The sequence below is a fragment of the Rhineura floridana genome, chromosome 13, assembly GCF_030035675.1.
Source record: "Rhineura floridana isolate rRhiFlo1 chromosome 13, rRhiFlo1.hap2, whole genome shotgun sequence".
Classification (NCBI taxonomy): Eukaryota; Metazoa; Chordata; class Lepidosauria; order Squamata; family Rhineuridae; genus Rhineura; species Rhineura floridana.
In genome coordinates this window covers 24,596,419-24,612,857 of record NC_084492.1, presented here as the reverse complement: position 1 = coordinate 24,612,857, position 16,439 = coordinate 24,596,419, and the positions used below count along the sequence as shown (strand labels likewise).

The 16,439-nt window shown below is 38.0% G+C and overlaps 1 protein-coding gene across 1 annotated transcript in view; it reads left to right on the top strand.

Annotated features, from left to right (window-relative positions):
• ZNF536 (zinc finger protein 536) overlaps positions 1 to 16,439 on the top strand; it is a 340,362-nt gene that overhangs the window by 95,804 nt on the left and 228,119 nt on the right. Inside the window, exon 2 of the mRNA XM_061594403.1 lies at positions 2,600 to 2,752. Within this exon, the coding sequence (XP_061450387.1) occupies positions 2,600 to 2,752 (153 nt within the window). The remainder of the gene's footprint in view (positions 1 to 2,599; positions 2,753 to 16,439) is intronic.

Below are 16,439 nucleotides of genomic sequence, written 5' to 3'. Positions count from 1 at the left end.
AAAACATAACTAGTACTTTTATTCTGTAAATTTATCCTGAGTGGCTTGTTAGCTTTAGCTATCTGTTTATCTGCATTTTATTTTCCTTTTTGCACAGTGTTTATCAAAACTGAAAATAAAATCTTTAAAAAATTGCTTTTACAGAGGCACAGTTTTGCTCCTCATACATATTTTTATATATTAATTTCACATTGTTCAGTGTAATTTTTTTCTGTTGAATTCCATGTACAATACTGTGTAAATACAATGACAATCAGAAGTCCTTGAGGAATTGAGAAATATAAAATAGCCCCTCTCCATGTCTGCTTGAAAGACCACATAGATTCTGCATTATGTTTCTCCTAAATCCTGTGAATAATTAAAAATGTCTGTTGCAAGCTTTCTAATGTACACTTTGTGTTATAACTGGCTAGCATCTCAAGCAGAACACTAAGAGAATCTTAATCAGCCATATATTTATTTTATTAAGTCATTCATTTTTTTATGTTAAAAAAAACCCAAAACTTATTCTTGTTCAGTAAAAGTTCATGACTATCTGTGATTCCTTCAAAAAGTATTTTAGCCACAGGACATAACTGGAATTGGAATTTGTTTTCATTTTAATTTGTTATTTAAGAAATCTATCCATGAAGTTCACATATGCATATTTTTTCATATTTCTTGTTACTAATTCTCTCTCACTCTGGTTCAGGACAAAGGTTCTCCCCCTCCCTCCCATTCAAGCCTTGATTTATTTCTGCTGTATTTTATCATTCTAAATGCACCTTCATTAGCCCAACCAAAGAAAGTTTATATAAAATTAAGAGTTTCACAGATAATTCTGCAATTTGTCCACAGCTGTTATCTTATAGAGTTTGCCCATCATACACAAAACTCTCTCCTTGTCTTTTCCTCATATTCACATACAAACACATCACTATGCCCAACAATACATCATTAAAAGGTGTCAAAGACACACTGGGTCCTGACTTACTACATTCATCTTCATCTTCTCCCTTGTATACCCAGTCAATCACTGCTGTCTGCAGGTGAGGGCCTTCTGCAGATACCATCTTATCTGGAGGTCCATTCTGCACAACATAAGAAAGAGACCTTTAGTGTAGTGGCACCTACCCTTTGGAATTCCCTCCCCTTAAATATTAGACAGGCACCATCTCTGTCATCTTTTTGGTGCCTACTGAAGACCTTCCTCTTTCAACAAGCCTTTTAAGTAAAGACCTTATCTCAGTGTGTGTTTGTGTTGGAATGGCTTTTTAATATATTTTTTAACTTTTTTTAAAAAGAAGTTTTCAAAGATGTTTTGTTTTTAATATATTTTAAAGTCTGTTTTTATGAAGTTTTGAAATCTTTGAGTGCTTTTGTTTGCCGCCTGCTGGGAGGAAGGGTGGGATATAATAATAATAATAATAATAATAATAATAATAATAATAATAATAATTCCAAATGTTCACTTATGTGAGTTTTGCGTTGAAGTTCTCCAACCAAAGTGTTTAAAAATGGATATATTGGGGGCAAATGTATATAAAATGAATATATTAGTGAAAATAATGTACAAAATGCATTATATTAGAAGAAATACATATAAAATGTGTTTATTAGAAGATGCTGAAGAACTTTCATGAAGTTTTTTTAAAAAATCACAAATTGCTGCAGAAATGCGGAGAACTGAATTTAAGATTGGAAAAATGAGAAACTGAGAGAACTAAAATTGACAGATCCATCCCTAGCCATAGCTAAACATTCCATTGAAAGATCTATGAAAATAGCCCCTCTGTGGAGAATATATCCCTGTAACCACAGAGAAACTCCATTTGGAATCCTCTCATTGGCACAGTAAGATTTTTATTCAATCTTGAATGTCCAGGTAAAGAACAGGGTATTTTGTTGAACTAGCATAGACTCTTTCTGGGACTATTAAGAATCCTTTACAGCTTCAGTCATAGGAAATGAATCAGATCATTGATCCATATTGTTCAGTATTGTTTATGCTAGGGGAGAATTTACTTTTAAGTCTCCTTGATTTCAGAGTGAGAGATGTGCCTGCTCTTCATTTGAAACCAACACTTCTTAATGAATTAAAAATGTAAAATTCCTTAATTTCTTTGCATTAGGTCTATTACTGTTAGTAGTAGTGACAATTATAATAGTATTACCACTCTCAGCACTTTAAATGTTTAAAAGGTGTTTCTATTTTGTTCTGTATATCTTTGCAAGTGTATTAATAATAAACCAAATTCAAGACAGAAAAAAAAACTTTAAAAAAAATAAAAAACTTTTTTTTTTTAGGATGAGAAAGTACTTAATAGGAATGAAGCAAAGGAAGAAATCAAACCAGCTGCTGACACAGCTGTTTCTTTTCATGTCTGATTCAGTTCAAAATAAAGGTACCATATGCTGCTTAAAACTATGATGGGGAAGATGAAATAATTTAAGAGAAAAACAAGAAAATACATGACTTGTCAGCATTCTGTCAGATTTAAAGAATGAAACAGACAGGTGTAGTATTGACATGTTTAGCTTTGTGTTGCGTTAGCAGTTTGAGTGAGAACAACTCCTTGACATGTGCTGAAGTGATGTGAGAACATTCTCTGTATTTCAGATATTGGAGATGAAGCTGGGAGATCTGCCGGCGTCCAGCAGGCAGCCTTAATGAGAGACCGGAGCCTCGGGTCAGCTATGAAAGACTGCCCTTATTGTGGGAAAACTTTCAGGACATCACACCACTTAAAGGTTCACTTGAGGATACATACAGGTGAGATCTCCCTGTAGAATAGCAGATGCTTTATAGGAAAGAAAAGCAATGCACAGGTGGTGATGTATTGATGTAGGTTTGCTATGAGACTGAGCTGTGAAACAAGAAATTCCCAGCTCATATCTCACCTGCCATGTATTTAGTAGGTGGCTTGGGGCAAGCCACTGTCTTAAACTTCACCATCACCCCTGGCATTATAGGGATGATACTATTGATTTATGTTTCAAGGTTATGGTTAGGATGATCGGGATAATAATGTGAAGCATTCTGAATTTCCCAGAGAACTGAGCCAAATCTTTATGAGGTTTGATTTTCACCTCAAGTTTCCATGCTTGGTAAGGGGCAATCTTTCAGTGAACAGTTAGGAAAATCAAAAGTGTTTCTTTGTATTCTGGACACTAAACACAGCGCAAGCTTGTGCAAAAGTGTCCAAAGGCTGGGATTTCTTTTAGGCTCCAGGAAACTGCAGTTGTGAGCTATCCCACAGGGCATAGCTCATGGAAGCTCCTGAGCTATGTCTTGTGTATTAGTTCAGGGACTGCACAGTTCCCTGGAGTCTCAAAACCATTTTTTTGCACACTTCCTTCTAGCATTAAAAACTTGCATGGAAAATGGATGAAATTTTGCAAAACACTATTGCACCAGTAATGAAAGCAAAAATGAAGCTAAAGAGACACTTTTGTCTCTAGTCTAAAAATAAAAAAGCTATATGAAGTGTTTATCATTAATATGGGCTAAGAAAGGGCTCCCAGTTTGGGCTTTATTAATGAACACACAAATCGTATTTATTTTATATATACTGCTCTTGTGTTTGGAAAATATAGAAAGCAGAATACAACAATAGCAACAATGTTTATGTTTAAGAACACACACATTCAAGGAACTAAATACATAAGGCAAGAAAGAAGATCACCAAGGAATAGCTTCAAGGATGGAAAGCTAATGGATGCCTATTAAAATAAAAAAGTTGTCCACTATACTTTGCCATATTTAGTGCAATTTTCAGATTTCCCTCCTTTGGTGGGATGTGACCTGCTCTGCTGCAGTAGGGATGGAGCAAATGGGCAGTAACATATACAGTGGTGGGGAAAGAATAGCAGAGTATGTCAAAAGCATGCTATTGTGTTTCAGGTAGGGTTGGGATCTCTTTTTGGTGCCTGTTTGATTGCTTTCTGTTAAACTGACAGGCGGTTACAATATTTTTCCATTATCCTTTGCTTTTACTGTTCTGATTTTTCTCCTCCCCAAAATTAATACTATTTTTATAAATGTTTTCTTTTCAGAAAGGAAAGTGGTTTTGACCAGTGCCCACCCACCCAATCCCCCCTCCTCGTCCCAAACGGTATTGGATCCTTCCCCCCAGCCCTGGGAGAAAGCGAAAGATTGTTTTAATGCAAAGAGAAGATTCATGCCGATCAGTTTAACATTAACAAAGCAAATACACAGGCTGATCAATTTCATAAGCAAACACACAGTCTGGCCCATTTAACATTAGCAAAGCAAACAGACTGGTAAATTTCATGTTAGCAAAGCAAAGACAGAGGTTGAGCAAAGCAAAGAACAGGCTGAGCACAGCAAAGAGCAGGCTGAGCAAAGCAAAGACAGGAGCCCCAAACCAAAAGCACAGGCTGATCAATTTCAAGTTAGCAAAGCAAAGAGGCAGGTTGGTCAGTTTCACATTAGTAATGCAAAGTTTGATGCACTTGTTTTTTTTAAAAAAATCTGCTGTCAGGAAAAGCTGGGGAAACTCACAGCATTCAGAATTGGGCCGCAAAGACAGCCAACTTGTGGACTATTGGGAAGTCCAGTGCCAAGTTTGATTTTAGCAAAATTCTCACACATCCCTAGTTCCAGGTAGAGTTGCATTCATTTTGTCTGCACAGATCTTTTAAAACACAGATGCATTATCTCTCATTTTTTGCATTTCCCTAAATTTTGCAATACAGTTTTTAGCTGAAAGAAATGTGTGAAAATGCACATAAAATCCATATAAATATGTATATTGTACAGGAAAATGCATATCAAAAGAAAGCCAATCTTTATGCTTTTTTAAAAAAAGTTTGCAGAATGATACATAAACAGGATGGAAGTGTCTTATGTGAAATTGATATGGACCAGAAAGAGACAGGTGCAACAATACCTAGTTCAGAGCTCAAACTCTCCTGCTTTAACAGATTAAAACAAGCATCAGGACAACTTTTTTCCAGGTCAGCAAGAAATGTTTGTGCTGTCATTATTTCAGGGCTGACTCATCCCTGCCTTTTATTGGTGTCATATTGGTGTCTGTGGAGGTGCATCCCAGTCCCATACTACTCAAGTGACATTTGTAAGTCAGCACACAAAAAGCACCAGGAAGCACTCACCAAACAAGCTGCCAGGAAAGATAAACCATGTCTCAGGATACTGATAAATATCTGTTGGTAGAATCCTAAGACAGGATCTTTGTTTAGCACTTCATTTGTAAAGAAGTCCCATGTCATTGTATGTAGTGACATAGTTGCTTCCAATATCACTGTTGTAAGAACATAAAAACCTGCTGGATCAGGCCAGCAGCCCATGTAGTCCAGCATCCTGTTCTCACAGTGGTCAACCAGATGCCTGTAGGAATCCCACAAGCAAGACCTGAGCCCAAAAGCACTCTCTCCGCCTGTGTTTTCCAGCAACTGGTATTCAGAAGCATTCTGCCTCTGACCATGGAGGCAGAGCATGGCCATCATGGCTAGTAGTACTAGCCATTGATAGCCTCATCCTCCACAAATTTGTCTAATCCTCTTTTGAACCCATCCAAGTTGGTGGCCATTATTGCACCTTGTGGGACCTGAACTTACAAGATCTGAACAGGGTGGTTTATAACAGATGCTATTGGAGGTTGCTGATTCAGAGGGTCGCCGTAAGTCGTAATTGACTTGAAGGCATATAACAACTACTGTGCACTGTGTGAAGAAGGACTTGGTTTTGTTTGTCCTGAATCTTCTGATATGCAGCTTCACTGGATATCCAGTAATGTTATGAGAGAGGGAGAAAAAAATTCCGTATTCACTGTCTCCATGCCATACATAATTTTATACCATTCTCTTGGCACATAGTGTTGTCAAAGAAAGTAAGCATGCCTCCCTACATGTTTCTCCATGTAGGAAACTATGACTGCAGCAGCTCCCTTGCTGCAACAGTATCTAAAAAAGAAAGTATCAATTAAAGAAAGCCTCAGTGTTGCTGTTTTGGAGGAGACTCCATCATGAGAAAATCAGAAGCTCATTTATTTAATTCTACAAGCACCACCCAACCTCTATAGCTTCTCCAAAAATGTACCTAATTTGTTGACCAGCAATTCCGAAACATTTCACACATACACAGAGAGACCACTTGAAAATTGCTGAGGGTCTTGACAGATGACTTAATGGTTTTTCTGCCTATTGTAGCAATTATGCACTGTGTTAGATACAGGATGATTTTTAATTGTATTCTTATTGCTTCTTTTATTTCTTATATTGTATTTTATTGCATTCCACAGAATTCAAATTGTAATACAGTAAAATACAATAGAAGAAATAAAAGAAACAATAAAAATACAATTCAAGAATCAATATAATTATTTAATGCAATGAATGTGCCATCTCCCATTTTCAGCCATAAATCTGACATGCTGTGGACCACCTAAATGAAGCTCGTGGACCACTGCTGGTCTGAGGACAGTTCAGCTTTTAAAGTATGGTGATAAACTGAAATATATGCAAAATGAAACACAAGTGCTTATTGCAGATATGCTATCACTAGTGAAAATACTAGTGTAGTTGCAAGACAGAATGTATGTTTGAATGTACGAATTATTTGACATGATAAAGATGCCTGAGATCAGAACATGAACATGATTGGCAGTAGACACAGTACAGTCAATGATGCTGAAGTCTAGTAATAACTGAAGTTGTTAAACAATAAATCTTTGATTTGGAATGAACAGATTAAGCCCCGATTAATGGATGGAATTTACTGCCACAAATGTGGTAATGGCTAATAGCTAAGGTAGCTTTAAAAAGTGATTAGACAAATTCATGGTCAGTAGGTCTCCATCATGAAGCTAAATAGAACATCTAGGTTCAGTGTCAGTATGCCACTGTATTCCAGTTGTTGGGGGACAGGAGGAGGAGACAGAGAAAGTGTAGAGGATGGCTTATATCTTCATGCCCTGCTTGTGGCTTCCCAGTGTCATCTTGGTAGCCAGTGCATGAAACAGAACGTTGGACTAGATGGAACTTTGGTCTGATTCATCAGGGATTTTATGAACTTAGAGTGAGCATATATTTGTCCTTCCCGTTTCTCCCCATGCAAAAGCTTCTGCTTTTCATGTGTGTTCTGTACATGTGCAAAGCTGTGGAAGGTTAAAGAATCAAAGCCGTAAACCTAGCATGATTGCTGAGCAAAGTCTCTTACAAATTTAGGAAATTTGAAATCAGTTTGTTTGTGGTCAGTTTGTTTGTACCAAGAGGTTGATGGATGTCTCACTGAACTCATTGTCCTTGAGTCTCACAGGATTGCACCATAAGTCCCTTCAGTTGTAATCAATCAAACTTTTAGGAATAATTAATTTTAAAAGCACCATGTTCTCTCTGTACTGGAAAATTATGAATATCTCTCAAGCAATTAATTACCTGAAAAAGTAATCCAAAGATTCACTTAAAACTCAGTTCATACAATATAAAGATATTTAACAATACTTTAATACTTATATCTAAAACACATGCTATCAGGATTTTTTTGGGAGGGAAACCCTACATTTATTTCTTCTTTAAACAATCTATAGTCTGACTGCAATTAAATTGTCATTTTTGCTTAATAAATGCCACTGATCGTGCTTTCAGAACCTGTGCCTCTCAATTTATGGAAAATAAATACAGTTGAGTAGATATTCTCTATAAAAATAATGTCCTAAAACTTACTAACAAAATTATTCTGGGAAGAAAACCTGCTATTAAAAATAAGACAATGAATTCACAGAGGCATTATACAGTCTATGCAGACAACATTTACAAAGTATTTTAAAAGCACAATAATGTTAGATAAAGATCAATTTCTATGAACTAAAGAACAAAGTATTATAAAATAATAAAAGAATATGTTGAAATGGAATGCAAGTGTTGTATATGATAAATTTCTATGATAAACAATCTAATATCACCAATTACAAGGGTTATTAGAAATAAAAAATAACTTTTTATGCCCTCGGAGATAATGACAGAACTGGTACCAATTCTTAAACAAATATCATATTGGTTAGGTTATAGTTATTCAGGGTAACAATTTCTCAGTCTCCTGCAATACATCCTATCCTTATTAAGAGTCTGGAGTGTGGAGCTCCACAGTCTTTGCTACTTCAGTCATTCATTCTGCTTCCACTTGCTCCTTTACCTTCTGCTTCTCAGTACCTTGGGTCTAGAGAGATGCTAGAATTCTGCCCAATTCAGATTTGGTACCAAATTTTCCATTTATTCACTTATTCTCTATCACTGAGGACCAAGGGGTTTGGTTTTTTTGGTAGCCATTTTCTGTGGCAATTTTCAAAAATGAAAAAAAAATCAACCTCTAAAATATCGATATTAAGAATAATGTTATCAATATTTCCTTCCATTTATCAATTATTTCCTTTCAAAATATAAATATTTCCTTTAAAAGTATCAATATTTTGTTTGAGAATATTGATATTAATATCAATATTTTGGGGGAGGGGAAAAAGATTGGTAAAAGCAGCAGAAGGCAGACAAAAAAAGAACTTCAGTTGATACTGGCCTGTTGGGTTGATGGAATGCTTTTGAACCAGCACCAGCCAACAGATCCCATCCCTACTCAGGACACACCCACACAGCCTTGCCTTTGGTTCTTTTATCCCCCTGTGGTTCAGGTATGCCCGTATCTTGGGTGTTCACTTCTTCCTCTGTCGGCTGACTTCCAGTTGGCCCCTCCCCCCTTCCAGGAAGTTAGCCAACATTGGAGAACAGCAACCCAGCTGTCACCCCTCCCACTTCTCACATCATTCAGGTTTCAGAGTTATCTATGCCATCATATTATGAAAAGATTATTCAACTGGGGGCGGGAGAATATATTGGAGGTGCTCAAATGACAACAAGCAAATAGAGTTATGTACTTTTGTAGGATATTGCAAACATACATTGGATAATGGAACGGAGCAAGGAATTTCAGAAGAAAATCACCCTGTGCTTTATAGATTACAGCAAAGCCTTTGACTGTGTAGATCATGAAAAACTATGGAATGCTTTAAAAAAAATGGGGGTGCCACAGCATCTGATTGTCCTGATGCACAACCTATACTCTGCACAAGAGGCTACTGTAAGGACAGAATATGGAGAAACCGATTGGTTCCCCATCGGAAAGGGTGTGAGTCAGGGGTGTATTTTATCACCCTATTTATTTAATCTGTACGCAGAACATATCATACGGAAAGCAGGATTGGACCAAGATGAAGGAGGTGTGAAAATTGGAGGGAGAAATATCAATAATTTAAGATATGCAGACGATACCATACTACTAGCAGAAACCAGTAATGATTTGAAACGAATGCTGATGAAAGTTAAAGAGGAAAGCACAAAAGCAGGACTACAGCTGAACGTCAAAAAGTCTAAAGTAATGACAACAGAAGATTTATGCAACTTTATAATTGACAGTGATGTTGAACTTTTCAAGGATTATCAATACCTTGGCACAATCATTAACCAAAATGGAGACAATAGTCAAGAAATCAGAAGAAGGCTAGGACTGGGGAGGGCAGCTGTGAGAGAACTAGAAAAGGTCCTCAAATGTAAAGATGTATCACTGAACACTAAAGTCAGGATCATTCAGACAATGGTATTCCCGATCTCTATGTATGGATGTGAAAGTTGGACAGTGAAAAAAGCTGATAAGAGAAAAATCAACTCATTTGAAATGTGGTGTTGGAGAAGAGCTTTGCGGATACCATGGACTTCAAAAAAGACAAATAATTGGGTGTTAGAACAAATTAAACCAGAACTATCAATAGAAGCTAAAATGATGAAACTGAGGTTATCCTACTGTGGACACATAATGAGAAGACGTGATTCATTAGAAAAGACAATAATGCTGAGGAAAAACAGAAGGGAGTAGAAAAAGAGGAAGGCCAAACAAGAGATGTATTGATTCCATAAAGGAAGCCACAGACCTGAACTTACAAGATCTGAACAGGGTGGTTCATGACAGATGCTCTTGGAGGTCACTGATTCATAGGGTCGCCATAAGTCGTAGTTGACTTGGGGGCACATAACAACAACAACTTTTGTAGGATACAGTCAGAAAGGTGTGCTCCTTAAAGTTTTCCAGATCAAGACCCTTGTTTCCACTTTTTTCCCAACAATTACTTAGCTAGGAACCCCAAATGTTTACTATAAATAATTATTTGTCCATCTAGATCTCCCTATCAGCTCTCACTTTCTCTCTCTGTCAGTTAAGCCACTCTCTTCTTCCTTTATACAACTGTCTCTTTTCCAAGATGATTGTAATGTGGCTGTGTGACCCATTCAAGTTCCAATTACGGCTCACCAGATGTAGGTCCAGAACTGATGCATAACATTGTTCCAAATTAGGAGTCTTGAGCAATGCAAGGAGTCTATGGGATATTTTCTAAATTGAAGATGTCTTAAATCAGGGACCTTTCTCAAGTCAAGGACAGCATTACCAGGTTGAAATCTGTCTGGGGCTACATTTCAGTAGCGGCCAAGCCCAGACTCACCCACAATCCATGCACCTTTAACACACACAGTCAGAGAGAGAGAGAGAGAGAGATTTTCCATTGAAACAGAGGCAAATATTTAATCCTCCATTCAGGTTTCATCTTCCATTTTCTCCATAGACTTTTTTTTTTTAAGTGTGTTTTAAAAAAGCAGAAGCTCTTCTGCACCCTTTATCTGTCCTGGCTGTGTCACTGGCAAAAAGAACTCAGGAATCCCAGTGAAAGAATGCAAATAACCTCAATCCACAGCTGAACTTGCAAGCCCTGCCTTACAGCTGTTCGAAGACTCAAACTTTCAAAGTGCAACTGCACCTCAAAAATGGCATGCATGCAAGTGCAAAATGCATGGAGGACTTTTTATATATTTGCAATGACCACAAGTGTACCTCTCTGCTGCGGGAAATTCCCTCTGCCTTGATCTTCTTGCAACAGATCTTGCCAAGGAAGGAGCGTCAGTTGCACATTCTGTACAGCATCAGAGCCCAGTTCTCTCTTAGCTGTTTCACTGCTGAAGAGCTGATGCGGTGAGGAGGCCCAAAGGACAGGATGAGATCCAGCTGCAGGCTTATCCTGCCTATGGGCCCAGGATTTCCCCATCCATGTATTAATTAAACTCTTTTTTTCTTTTTACAGAAACGTTTATCATTTTCAAAAAGCATTTGGAGGCAGGATGAGCTATGCGGATAATTGGGGGAAATAGCATTTTTATGCTCCAAAGGAAGAGAGAATTTTGTCACTGAAAATCTTTTTTTATTCTTGCATTTTAAAGTTGAGCTAAAAGAGCCTTCCTTTCATTTCTTTCTATATCTCCAGATAACCCCATCCTTAACATTGTACCACTTGCCTTTTCTTGACTTAATGACATCCCAAACTTTTGTTGAAAATAATTGATTGAATTTAAATTTCCTTAAAAGTTTAAGAGGTAATGTTACAGTATAAATTTCCTTCCAAACACTAAGTAGGGAAATATCCATTAGTGAAATTAACTACAGTTTCTAGGTAGCTAACAATGTGGCGTATACAGTAGGGCATGGCTAATGAACACTGCAGTGGGTGATATTTCATTATACAAATTAATGCTCACATTTTAATGGGAAAGTCACATAATGAATCTCAGCTTCACTGACAGCAATTAGAGACACAGATTGTCCCCTTCTGGACAAGACACTGTTTAGCAATAAGCAGCTGTGTAAAAAGACTTCAGGTTTGCAACATATATATGCTTTGGGGGAATTGGTGTACAGTTTATATTAATGTACTGAAGCTTCAGAGCTAAGGAGCATCCATATTTATTTCTCCCAGTATTAACTATGTAAAGACGTGTAGGAAGACTAAATAAATATCTGAGATAGGATTTAAATTCAATTAAATAGCTTTGCAAAAATTAAAACGTTATTCTGTCTGTCGTGCAATGGAACAGGCAGTAATATTAAAACAAGAATACCAGAGTATGGAATAATCATATACCTTTTATTTGTTTTTGGCTTGCATCTTTTCCGGGCACAATAGCAAGGGAGAAAAGAGACTCAGAATGCAACTGGTATTTCTGACAAACAGATGAACTATGTGGGGAACATGTGCATGATCCAAAAATAATCCCACAGAACCTTTGATATTCCATTTGGTTTCAGAAGTGTGGAGTGATTAGAATGAGAAAAGAAATTACTGAGTAGGAAGAGGCATAATAATGAACTAATTAAATCATACTGCAACTCTTTTCTAAAATATCTCTGCCATTGATAAAATAGGTTATCAATATCTGCTCCATTGATTAAATATATTGGGGGGGATCCACAATTTTTGTTGATGCTGCTGCTAAATGTAATTCCAGATGCTTTGCATGCAGAAGGTCTCATGTTCAAGCTTTGGCATCTCCAGGTAGGACACTTGTCTGAAATTCTGGAGAGCCACAGCCAGTCAGTGGGTGGCATTCAATGCTAGTCTTATTTCTGAATAGGCCCATTGAAGTTAATAGACATGGCTAACTTTGTGCCATTAATTTCAATGGATCTACTCTGAGTAGGACTGTTAGTAGGACTACAACCCAATGTAGACAATACTAAGCTAGATGGACCAGTGACTTGACTCAGTCAATATAAGGCAGCTTCCTTTGTATCATAGATGGTGGTACTTTTCCAATAGACAGTCAAAGGTAGTATATTAGGGCCAGTGGGGCACTGCCCCACCAAGCTCAGTCTGTCTTCAAGCAGTTCTCTTCTGCCTACCTCCTTTCTTACAGCCAGTCCAGGGGGTTGCCCTGGCTGTCACTGTACTCATCTCTCATCTCAGTGTTGTCCTTGTAGAACTCAGCAGGGAGGAGGATGGAGACAAAACCAGAATTAATTGCCTCCACTTATCGTTAACTCTAGCTTCACCAGCCATTTGCTCTAGCGCCCCCTACTGTTGGCCTCCCTGACGTCTGCCCCCAATGGACTCCAGCCTCCACTGTCTATAGACCACACTTCACATGTCAGAAAACTACTCCCCAGTTGGATTAATATGGGGAGAGGGGCTTGGACCTGATTTTGTGATGTGTGGAAGCAATGAATAAAGATGAAAATGTGCACCTGCTAATGGGCAGATAATGATCTATCAAATTAACTTTACTTTTCCCCATGCATCTTCTCAGTAGCACTTTTACCAACTTCATACTGCAGAAAACTGGTCCAGTGAGTTACTACACTGGACTTGGGCTGATTTCATTAAATGTGAAATACCCAAAGAGAAGTGGCTGGCCTTGCAATCTCTCCTCCTTTATGTTTTGCAGTATGAATGATTCATAATAATCAGTGGAGACAATGGAATTCAAAAGCGGGTCACTTTGGCTGGATCATTCCCAATGCCTTTTTAATGTTATCTATGCTATCATTCAGCTGTGAGGACTCTTAACAAGGACATCCTGTAATATGCAATGTTTAGAACTAGTTTGTAAAGACACTAATGCATTACTGAACTCTCCATTGATTCTATTATATTTGGTTCTATCACATTTGTCACTAGAAATGCATTGGCCATGTATTCTGTCCCTTACACAAGAGCATGGTGTACAGAAATCCTTGGAGGCAGAGTTAAATAACCTTTTCAACTGAGCAAAATAAGTAGTTCTGTCTGCATCTGCTTGGCCATTGAAGATGTTGGCTATATGTCTAAGACAGCAGCAACACAGAGGGTGCTATGGAACTAGCTCAATGATTTTGACCTCATCTTATACATTTAAAGCAGTATTATACCGCTTTAAACAGACATGGCTTCTTCCAAAGAATCCTGAGAAGTGGAGTTTGTAAAGAAGTGTTTAGGAGACCCCTCTTTCTCTCACAGAGCTACAGTTCTCAGAGTGGTTTAACAATCAACCCCTCTTCGCAAGGAACTCTGGGAATAGTAGCTGTGTGAGGGAACTCCCTCTGACCCCCCCCCGGTCAGAATTAAGCAGATTTTTTGCCCATCCCAGTCTGCACCCTGTCACTTGCCCCATAGGGTGGTGCCTCCTCTTCCACTTCCTCCTCCATTGTCTGCCGTGCTAAGGGAGTCTGTGGCCACAGCCTCCACTCTCAGTTTCTGCCTGGGGTTTTTTCCTCCCCTGCCTCCTCCTTCTCTGGTGCAGGGGCGGGCAGGCATGGAGCGAGTCACTGGTGGATAGGCAGCAGACAGATTCCATCCCTCTTCCCAGGAAACGTTGGATATTGTAGCTGTTTGAGGGGAATAAGGGTTTCCTAACAACTTTCAGCACCCTTGAAAACAACAGTTCCCAGGATTCTGCGGAGGAAACCAGGACTGCTTAAAGTGACGATGCTGCTTTAAATGTGTAGCACAGAATGGCCTTTTTTTGTTTATTTTTTTCATTTATACCCCACCTTTCTTCCATCATGGAACCCAAAGTGGCATAGATATGGTTTCCAGGAAGTCTCTTATCAAGGCACTGACCAGATCCAAACATCCTTGGATTCAGCAAGGTTGTCGCCTCTTGTGCCTTGGGGTGCTTTAGATCCATCAACTAGGCAATTCTTGCAAGTGTATTCATTAAGAGAGTTTTGCCCACTTTTCCAGCTCTACAAAACCCTCCAGGTGGCTAACCTCAACTACTAAAACATATAATCAACAGCAATAAAACGCCAATAATCGGAAATCGAAAAATAGTCACAGAGATAACAGAAGCACATAAGAATGTTCCATTGCTGCCCGGATCAAAGGCTATCTGAAACAGCGCTTTCTTGGCCCAGTATCTATAAATGAAGAGAGGAGGAGCCAGCTGGATATCTGGAGCACTGAATTCCATGAAGTGGGCACAATCACAGAAAAGGCCTTGTTCTGCGTTCCCAACCTTTTCATTTCAGCTGGTGGTGGATCATGAAGCAGGGTCTCCACTGTGGGTCTTAAGTATGTGGGTGGATTTACACTAAGAACAGAGGGGAAGGGATAAGGAAGTTGTTCTTAATGGTACAGGGGTCACAGAAAGGACTAGTAGAGGCTGGTCCATTAAGGCAAACAGGGCACAGTCTATTCTCAGCCAATCTCTAACTGCTTGTCTTGAAGGTCAAATATTGATCATCCTTCTGTATCTTTCAAAATCTTATTGTAGCTCTCTGTTTAAATACTTGGAAGTAAGGTCAGAGACTTGTTATGGAAATGGAAACAGGAACAGAAATTGCCAGTATTTGTTTATTCCTCCTGTGTCTGGAACAGAAATCATTCCATCGAATACAATTGGTATTTGCTGTTGTTGTTGCCTTCTGTCCACAAACAATACATAATCAGTTGCATCCCCTATCCATTTGCATTGAAATGAATGGAGTGGAATAATGTCGTGTACATAATTTGTGTATTTAATTATGTAAGTTATGTAAATTGCTAAGTTACGTAATTTTGCCATTGACAAATAAAGTAGTTTTTGGTGGAAGATGACCTGTAGCAGAATGGAAACAGTGCTGCATGCGACAAATACAGGGCAGAACAGAGAGTGGTGATATCTTGCATCCCTACTTGGAAGTCTGGAATGTATAAACTAATTTAAAAATTGTTTAGAATGCACAGCCTTTTAACGAGGATGTGAACACAATTCCTAGTGATTTTTTTTTGTGGGGTGGGGAGGGAAGAGATGTACAAACAATGAAACATTTTCAGGGCACAGTTCACAGATGGCTGGCTTGGCATTTAGATCATTTCAGCTAAAGAAAACAGTTGAGAGAAAAATAGTTCCTTGTTGTTTAGGTTGCTTAGAGAAATAATTGCTGTTATTGACAGAGCACTATTAAAAGGAGCTTCTAGGACTGTCAGATTCCTGTCTCTTTCGATGACTATTCCAGCATTCAGATCTGCAAGGGAACCCTTGATTGCTAACAAGTGCTCAGTATACATTTAAATTCACATTCATCTAGACATATTTTCCCTTCCGGATGTATATGTGTGAATTTCTGTAAATATTTCACATATGTGCTGTGCCACCCAGAGTTCTTCTAAATCAGAAAGAGCCATACAAGTTTAGCACTGAATTAGAAATATATATTTAATTCATGAAGATTATCTTATATGTTTTAGAACACTATTTAAACCAATCCTTACTCTGCTGAAAAGTGCTTATTAGAGGTAAATTACACATTTTACTACTGGAGCATTAGAGGTACCATTAGTGCAAATTTAAAGCAGTGAAAAAAACTAGTAGATAATGTTAATTTCAAGCAGAGAAACTAAATATATTTTATTTCTTTTTATTTCTCATTTTCTTTCTATTTTATTGACTACCTTTTATCTTTACTATATGTCCTTACTCAGTACAATTGTAATGCACTGTAATGGTATTAATATTTTATAGAAACTGTATTTATGGTTCTTTATTTAGAAACAATGCAGCAGGTCTGCAGATCTTTGAATCCTTCTGGAATGGTGCCCTCCAAATAATGATAAATTACTTGTGCAGAATGCCATTTGCTAATTATATCC